We start from the raw sequence: 8,294 nt of genomic DNA, 5'->3' as shown, positions 1-8,294 counted from the left end.
TGTCACTCCTCTTTTTACTAGGGGCCAGTTGAGAGATTTAATGTCTGCCAAAACAAGGAGAAAAGGCTAGATAGTTCTTTGAGACACAGTCGGGTGGTTGGGCAAGCAACGTACTGTGTTTTATGTAGTTGGACAATTAGGAGAGTGCGGAATGGAAAACCGGTCTCTAAACGCAAAGGCTCAAAACAGGTTCAGTGGTGCAATGTTTGTCGTCAAGCTATCTGCAAGAATTGCTGGAATTCATGGCACAGCGCAAACAAACTGAAGCGTGGTGCCCCCAGCCATGAAGATGTTGAAGCTTTCAATGATTCTCTAAGAACAAAGAGACGTATAGCGAGGCATAATTAATCATAAATCGTGCAAGCCCAACGAGAATTGTATCATGCATGGGCGTTCAGCGCCAAAACCCCTACTCTGAGCATGAAAAACAGGCTCTACAAAATGTTTGTAGAACCCTCTCGCTGCCCAGGGAGATGTTCTCCGTGCATTTTGAGACGTCTACCTCCGAGGATACATTCTCATTGTAGCGAGGGAGAGCCTCATAATATTTCACAGAAATATGTCACAAGTCTCAGTGAGAACTTACCATCTCCAGGAGAAGTGTGAGAATTTGGATACTTTTTTGTGAGAAATGTGAGAACTTTGGCCCAGTTCACACATCGGTCCACCCCCTGTTTTTACAGTAGATTCTAGTTCGAGAAGTACTTAGCTTTTCTATGAATGATCTTGCGTGGTAGAAAGGGGACAGTTGGCGGCTTCCAGAGCACTTTGTTAAGGACTCTTAACTCCATCGAGAACTAGAGTTACGGGAAAAAACCCCGATTGGTCCGAACTTTAGAACGTCTACAACCGCGGCACAGGGCTAAATGAGGGTTTGTTTTTAAGGAAAAATCCTTAATTAAAAAGGGTTAATGTTTAGTTGATTGATTTAATGTTGGACCAATAAAACAAATGTTTTAACCCGAATTTATTTCGATGTAAAAAATGCATCTTTTCGAACCGGTGGGAGTAGTGAAAAGGTGCGTAAAATCTTAAGTTGTAAAAATTCCTATTTTTTACAACTTTAGACTTACCGGTGGGGATGCTCTTAGGCATTTTGTATTCTGATACTGGACGGTTACACATATACTGTGCACTTGGCCACACGGCCCGACAACAGTAGCTGACTTCTATGGATGCGAGCTCCCTAAACCTCTCTAATGATGCAAAACTCTTGTCGCACTTTGTGCCAGTCGTTTTATCCAAGTGCGTGCACTACAACTTCGAAACCCCGTTTAAATCCCAGTTGATTTTCCGATGCAGACACAAGCGATAGTTGCAGCTGATCATCGTGGAGAAACTCATATCGGACGTCTGTTTTATCCTGTTGGATAGTTGGCGCAGCCTTACTGTTTCTTCTTTTGCGAGGCTTACTTTTTTTCAGAAAAGCTGAGAAGGATCAGGGACTTCGTTATCTAGACTCCATTAAGCAGGACTCATCGTTTGAAGTAGGTCGCGAAGTGTTGTGTTGCAAGTGCATTGGTGATTCTTTTCCCACGGACAGGAACTCCAATCACAGACTGGGAGAATCTACCACGATACACAAGGCATTTTTTACTATGTCAGAACAAGACGCAAGCATCCCGCACTTCATCTTGCTGGTCACCTTCAATGCTGTAGCCGTTGGGGCATTCACGGCGTCCATGCCGTTACTACCCATGATGCTACCTGATGGCTCACCAGTCATCTTCTCAGCTATTACCCTAATTGCTTTCGCAAGCCCTTTTCTTATTCTCAACCCAATTTTAACATCTGAACGTATTAAGGCTTGTATTCTCTCTGAAGTTCTCATTTGCGGGGCTTGTATTGGGACGGTTGGTAACATGCTGCTGTCATTCACTTTGCTAGTGGCTCATAGGACCGCAACCGATGCCTTTTTAGGCAAGTTCGTTTTGAGCCCTTCCGTTGCACGAATATGCATCCCGATTACGATGGCCATCAGCGGCATTGGCGCTTCCATGTCGCATCTTGGGATCGTGCGATGGATTGAGGATAGCTTGCGATCGCTAACTGAATCTGTGAGGCAACTGGTTGTGGGAGAGCGTATCGCTGCCTCAGAGCTCGCCATCGGGCTAGGGGCAGCTGTTTCACCTATCTTGTTTTACTGCGTCGCGACAACAAGACAAAGCGTTTTCGTTCCTTTTTTGATTGCCGGGTGCCTTCAGATGTGTCTTTCAATACGATTGTCAACTGTTCTTCGAAGTCCCACTTCAGGGACACCCTCTAGCGATGGGATCGCATCCGAGTCAACCACCCGAGAAGGCTCCCAGTGGATGAGCAGTGAGAGATTTGCTAATTCCGCGTATGGCTCTATTCGAGAAAATGATGAAACTATCTTCAAGATCTCCGAAGCGGAAGCGCTTCTTGACCTACAGGACGACCGAGATCCAGGCGTAGGCCATGCACTGCGTTTTCCATGGGTCTGGATAACACTTTTCCTTGCAGTAATTGCGTCCTCATCGACCTCTTTCTTGCGACCAATCCTAGCTCCTCGGCTTCTGCATGAGTTGCACGAGCCCCAAATCGCTGTCGCCGCAATTTTTTCACTTTGTACACTAACGGCTACCATTGCTGAGGGGAGGATGATCTTGCTGATAATGGATTGGCTCGGGATCCGAAATGCTGTTTTCGTAGGCCTTCTTGTTTGTTTCTGCGGCTTTCGAATACTCCTAGAAGGATCTAGGACAATTTTCCCTGTGACTTTGATAGTGCTCGGATCAAGCACTGCTCTTACTTTGACTGTGTTGGATTTATCCCTGACAACGCACATTCCAACCAACAACGCTTCGAACAGCTTAAACTTGCTCGCCGGTTTCGCTTTTTCTGTTGGTGAGGTGATCGGAATGCTTGTCGCTGGATTGTGTTATGATGGCGGGGATGGGTTCGTAGAGACTGCATCGAAGTGGTATCACTTCATGTGTATTGCATATGTGCTTGCCTTCATCCCGTATGGAATTATGTTGATCTGCGAACATGTATTTCCTTCCGCGGCTAGGAGAGTGGTGTCGTATAGAGTGCCGCTTTGAATTCACGTGCGTCTGTCGTAGAAGTGAATGCTGCCAAATTCGGGCTTCATGTGAATCCAACAGCAGCATGAAGAAGTTATGCAGTGGTGTTTACTAGAACCTATTGATGACACTGCCCTCCAGGTGAGGCCTCATGTCACTACACAAATGCCTCTGAGACTGTAAGCCTCTCAGGCGTTCTCGATTTCGTTTTCGATTCGAATAGCTTTGGACAGTTTTGCGAAGGGGCAATTGCGCACTCAGGTCTTGTTGCTACACTAGTAAGTGATTAAGGCGGGATGCGATGTGATTTTCCAGGAGTATTGTCGTCTGAGCTTGCCGAGCGCATTGTGAAGCGAGACGTAAGCAATGCTTCTATGTTGTTGAAGTAGCCACGCAGCCTTGTGATCTGTTAATTTGTCTAAAGTCCGCGATGAAACATCGCGATAGTCGTGATTGACTTCTCACAACGTCCAAGACCGTAGGCATGAATCACCACCCGCTGTTACTATGCATCCTGCAGAGGAAAATGCAATTCCAGTGACGCCATTGCGATGCGCGGTCTTCAGCTTAGCCGGTTCGTCCTCAGAGTTGACCGGCCACACGGCAACGGAGCCGTCCAAACCTCCAGACGCTATTCTCTTACCGTCCTGAGAGAAGCAGATAGCATCCACCCGGGCAGTATGCACGTTACCACCCCCAGTGACAGATGCGCGAGTCGTGGCATTGTATATCTTAACGCGACGGGATTTTTCGCCAACAGCAATAAACTCCTTGTCGGGAGAAAACGCAATCCGGTTGGGGGGCGAGGGCATGCGGATGGCCTCTCCAGCAGGGGAGAAAGAAGAACGATTGAATGTGAAAAATTGCAATTCGCCAGAGCCGCCAGAAATCTCAATTCCCACAGCAATCAATGAACCATCCGATGTGACTGCTACACAACAACCGGTGTGGCTGTTCTCAAGCTTGAGCTCAGCAGCAATAGACTTGCCCTGGGGGTCGACAGCCACCATACGAGTTTCGTTGATCATGACTGCGGAGAATGGGGCGGAAGACGAACGGGGTACAGTGATACCAACTCCACCACCCTTAACGGTAAGAGGTTTGTCGAAAGTTAGAGTTGAAGTTGGGGTAATGAAAATCTTTCCATCCTGACCGACGTTGGCAACAATCTTGTCGTTGGCATCCAAGGCACAAACAGCGTTAGCAGGACCCTTCCCATTGAAATGAAGATCGGAAGGTCCAACGTCATTGTCCCAGGCGACCATAAGCCCTGAGTAGTCGGCCGAGTACAACTTGTTCGCAACGGCAGCCATGCCCACAATCTGCTTTGAATGGCCTCTAAGAACTAGCTTTGGTTTGTCTGCAGATTGATTGGTGATCAAGATCTCGGACCGCAAGGAGACCGAAACAATCTCGTCCGTCTTCGGTAAAAGAGTGCAGCCAACTTGCATGTCCATAACATTATTTCCGTACGTGATAGTGCTGAGGCACTTACCATCGGGCACGCTCCACATCTTGGTGGTCTTATCATTCGCCGAAGTGAGAAGCTTCGAGCCATCTGCCGACCAAGAGAGACCGGTAACGGAGGCAGCATGGCCCTCGAGAGTGGCGATAATCTCATCTGATCCAGTATCAACGATGGTAGCCTTTCTGTCAGAAGAGGCGAGGGCGAGCTTGGTACCATCTGGTGAAAAGCGGACATCATTCACAAACGCCGTGTGATGACGCAAAAACTTAGGCGTGTCGATATCTCTGACCGGGGGGCCCTTGAATAGACCGACAGACATGTCCTCACTGCCCGTGGCCACAAAACTAGGCTTCTTGGAGGAGATATCACAGGCTATGACACGCTTGGTATGACCTTGGCAAGCCCCGGCTGCACCACCTGTGGGAAGCTTCAGGACCTTTGCATACGAGCCTCTGGCATCACCGACGCAAGCGAGGAACTTTCCGGCGTGGTCGAAGGCAATGTCTCTGACCGGGCCGGCCATGGCGGAGATTTCCGACTTTTGGGCAACGGTCTTCGGATCCCATAGTCGAATGAATCCGTGGGCGTCGCCGGAGGCGACGAGGGAACCGTCACGTGAGTAGACAACGACTGTGACTTGAGCCGTGTGAAGCGAGAAAATGCGTGCCTTAAGCGGAGCGGAGGCGGAACGGACTACGGCGACGCGACCACAGGCGTATACGATGTCGTCCGTGGTGCCGGTGGGGTCTGCGGAAATGCGGGAAGGCTCGCCGCGGGTGGTATTGGGGACGCCGGCGTAGACGTGGTGCTGGTTAAGAGTTGCCATGGTGGGAGTGGTGTTGTTTCTGTTTCTGTTGGGAGGTTCGTTTCGGGCGAAGACAGGATGCGGGCGGGTGGAAATGAGTGCGTGCGTTGGAGAGACTTGGGGGCTGGTGGAGGGAAGTGGTAATTTATGCGTTTGTGAACGTTATCGAGCGAGGCAGGATTTGTTGTTCGATTAGGGAATGGGGGGACGGGGGGGCGCAATTAAGCGAAAAACCAGCAAAAATGGCGCACAGCGATTACGTGTATGCTACTGTACTATACCACGACGTGCTCCATCCGGCCGCAACGAGCGCACGTTGGAGCCGTTCACGAGGAGTGAACTGCAGCTGACACTGCCGCCTCCTGGGGCGGTGTATTCGGGCCTCGCCACGTGTGTGGGACCACTCCTCCAATAAGAACAACCCCCTTTTCGCACACGTGTACAGTACTCTTCTGACGTCTTACAGCTCGAAATGGTTCTGCAACACTGGCCTCCAATCCCTCCAGCTCTTAAGCCTTGGTTGCTCCTCAACCTTTCTATTATACGGCTGGTCAAAGACAATGTGCGTCCACTCCGGTTTTTCGCACGCCCCCGCCACGCGCGGCTTATCGTCTATCAACACGCGCCCCTTCACGACCGTCTTATCCCTAGTAATAATAATCCTGGTGAGAAACTCCTCCCCCAAGTGACGACGCACCCAGGCGTATTTCTCTGCCACGCATGTCTCCCATTGAAACGGTAGGGGAGCCGTGCAGAGTAGGACGTGTAAACCAGCGGCCGTCATCTCCTTGATGGCCTCGACAGCATACGGTTGCGGCTCGAATGAGATGAAGAAACCGGGTTGAGACATGATCTTGATTGCGAGTGGTTTGAGGTCGGCGGAAAAATTTTGTTCAAGCTCGAAATGTTCGCGCTGCTTGATTAGGTCCAAGCTGTCCGACGGGCGCTCGGCGACCCAGCGCTTGCCGAATTCCAGGTCAAAGTCAACCAGAGTGTTGTCCATATCCACAAGCACGACTTTGTCGAGCGAGAGCGCCATGATGGGGCCACACTTTACGGGAGTCTGGTAGAAGGGAGTCGTTCGGCAGGGCCAGGTGCGAGGCGAGGTTGGGTGCTTTGTTGGCTGTGCTGCGGTCGGAAAGGAGAGGGCGAAAGGGTAAACGGCAAGGCAATTCTGGAACGCCGGCGAGGACATCACCTCGGTAGCTCTCTCTCTTATTGCTTGGGATCAGAGGCAAGTGGCTGTGCGACAGGCCAAGTCGCCATGCAGTCCCTGTGGACTGCATTGCTCGGCACTCGCCCACCGCAAAAATTGTCTTTCCCGTTGGCCACGCGCCTGGCCGAGTCTTGTGTGTGCCGTTCTATTGGCCCAGGCATTGTTGGCCAAGCGAGCTCGAGCAAATCGCAGAAACCAAGCACGCCCCACCACACCCAATCAAACCCCACCCGCACTGCTGGACACCGTCACGTCCATGACACGCCCATGCCCAGCCTTGAGTGTCCGCAGTCGTATCCCTCACAGCCTCCGCATCAACCTGATCCCTAGTCTTCTTCCCTCCCCCCTCTCCGCCATGCCTTCTCGTCCACCTCTTCTCCATGTCCTTTTCTCTCGCTAACTTCCAACACCAGCTTTGCTCTTCCGTCCCTGACCACCGCCAAGCCGCCCTTCAGGACTTAACCGAACAACTATCCTCGCTCCCGGCTTGCGACATCGCTGGCTTTTCAGCCCTCCTTCATGCGGTCTCACAAGCAGATCCCCACCCCTCCGTCCGTCTTGCAGCCGTAAAAAATCGCTTCTGCCCCCCCACTGCCACGGCCCTCGCCTTATTTGATTCCAATCCCACAGTCCGTCTGCACGCTGCCCGACGATGTGCGTCGACCGACCAACAACCCGTGCCTGTGCCGGATGCGTTTGACGATCTGCTCGCGCTCCTCGCCGTAGAGAGCGACGAGGATGTTGTCTTGGAGGTCCTGCACACCTTAGGGACTATCCTCGCTTCACATAAAGGGAATTTCGCTCTTGACCATCTCCTTGGCATCTTAGGTTGCGCTTCCCCAGCCCACCAGGATCGCAACGACGTTTTCTGTCACCGCGACTCATACGCTGTCATTCGCGATATGGCGGAGCACGATTCTTTTCGTGTCCGCGCCGCCGTTAGCCATGTGCTTTTTGCGGTTGCCGCTCGGGGAAGTGCATCGGCCGCCGGAGAAGGAGGTGAGAAGCTCATGTACGCATGTTTCGAACTATTCGAGTTGCTAGTCCAGGACACAGATGCCGTCGTGCAGATGAGCGCTGCTGGGGCTCTTGTCAAATCTGCCCTCGAAAAAAGGTGGAAGGGAGGCGGTGAGAAAGTCAGACTGTCTGAAGAAACTGCCGTTCATGTGATTCGCCTTCTGGAACCTGTCATCGCCACGAGTGAGTTGCAAACAGAGGAGACAGCGAGAACGCTGGCGTTGTTGTTGACTTGCCCTCTTCGGACCCTGTCAGGCTATGGGCTCGTTGAAACCTTTCTGCGGAGACGTCTTTATTCCGCAAGATGTACAAATATCGAAGGCCAGAAACCCTTCCAAGCACAAAATGCAGACGGTTTGAGTAAACCCGCAACCATTCGGAGCAGTGCATCTACACTGCGATTTCTCGAAAGCACCTTGCGTAGTATTATCGATGTGAACCGTGACTTTGTACGCGTCCTTGACCTCACGAGGGCGCACTCCGACAAGTACAGTCGCTTCAAGGGGATGAATGTATAGGATGCTTATGCCACATCTCACTCAGGATTAGACTCATGTGGTTCATCTTCGTTCACAAACATGTGGTAACTGGGGGTACCTATGACCACAGTCAGTTCCACCACCCTATCTGGTCCATTGCGGCATTCTTCCACTAGGACTCAACAAAATTTTCACTGCTGTCTTCAGCAGGGCGACAACTTATGTATGCAACAAGTTATCAAACGAAGGTATTGACCGTCCT

General features: G+C 51.2%; 4 protein-coding genes; 2 read left to right on the top strand and 2 right to left on the bottom strand.

The window, feature by feature from the left end:
* Nucleotides 1-1,598: 1,598 nt before the first annotated feature.
* Nucleotides 1,599-3,065, top strand: CHC_T00005389001 (hypothetical protein). The gene has a single exon (XM_005717254.1). It carries the CDS (start codon nt 1,599-1,601, stop codon nt 3,063-3,065), a length of 1,467 nt encoding a protein of 488 aa, XP_005717311.1.
* A 64-nt stretch (nt 3,066-3,129) lies between these two features.
* On the bottom strand, nt 3,130-4,504 carry CHC_T00005388001 (hypothetical protein). XM_005717253.1 is given in 2 exon segments: nt 3,130-3,508; nt 3,509-4,504. 1 exon segment carries the CDS (start codon nt 4,502-4,504, stop codon nt 3,509-3,511), a length of 996 nt encoding a protein of 331 aa, XP_005717310.1. The 3' UTR covers nt 3,130-3,508.
* Nucleotides 4,505-4,508: 4 nt separating this feature from the next.
* Nucleotides 4,509-6,515, bottom strand: CHC_T00005387001 (hypothetical protein). Its single transcript, XM_005717252.1, has 3 exons — nt 5,785-6,515; nt 4,624-5,444; nt 4,509-4,537 (listed from the first exon to the last, which is right to left on the bottom strand). The coding sequence occupies exons 1-3, from the start codon at nt 6,513-6,515 to the stop codon at nt 4,509-4,511; spliced, it is 1,581 nt and encodes a 526-aa protein (XP_005717309.1).
* Nucleotides 6,516-6,916: 401 nt separating this feature from the next.
* On the top strand, nt 6,917-8,071 carry CHC_T00005386001 (hypothetical protein). The gene has a single exon (XM_005717251.1). It carries the CDS (start codon nt 6,917-6,919, stop codon nt 8,069-8,071), a length of 1,155 nt encoding a protein of 384 aa, XP_005717308.1.
* The last annotated feature ends 223 nt before the right edge of the window (nt 8,072-8,294 follow it).

Source organism: Chondrus crispus, genomic scaffold (assembly GCF_000350225.1).
Source record: "Chondrus crispus Stackhouse genomic scaffold, scaffold_29, whole genome shotgun sequence".
In the NCBI taxonomy this organism is placed as follows: Eukaryota; Rhodophyta; class Florideophyceae; order Gigartinales; family Gigartinaceae; genus Chondrus; species Chondrus crispus.
The sequence above is the reverse complement of the archived record's forward strand: the minus strand, read 5'-3'. Positions and strand labels throughout refer to the sequence as shown.

What these genes read in the sequence shown, in the direction of transcription:
- CHC_T00005387001 (XM_005717252.1), bottom strand. Translation starts at nt 6,515, where the DNA reads ATGTCCTCGCCGGCGTTCCAGAATTGCCTTGCCGTTTACCCTTTCGCC. An exon ending in TTGCAGAACCATTTCGAGCT is followed by an intron (nt 5,445 to 5,784) that starts GTAAGACGTCAG and finishes TCCCTCCACCAG; the next exon opens with CCCCCAAGTCTCTCCAACGC. An exon ending in CCATGCTGCCTCCGTTACCG is followed by an intron (nt 4,538 to 4,623) that starts GTCTCTCTTGGT and finishes CCCGATGGTAAG; the next exon opens with TGCCTCAGCACTATCACGTA.
- CHC_T00005389001 (XM_005717254.1), top strand. Translation starts at nt 1,599, where the DNA reads ATGTCAGAACAAGACGCAAGCATCCCGCACTTCATCTTGCTGGTCACC.
- CHC_T00005388001 (XM_005717253.1), bottom strand. Translation starts at nt 4,504, where the DNA reads ATGGACATGCAAGTTGGCTGCACTCTTTTACCGAAGACGGACGAGATT.
- CHC_T00005386001 (XM_005717251.1), top strand. Translation starts at nt 6,917, where the DNA reads ATGTCCTTTTCTCTCGCTAACTTCCAACACCAGCTTTGCTCTTCCGTC.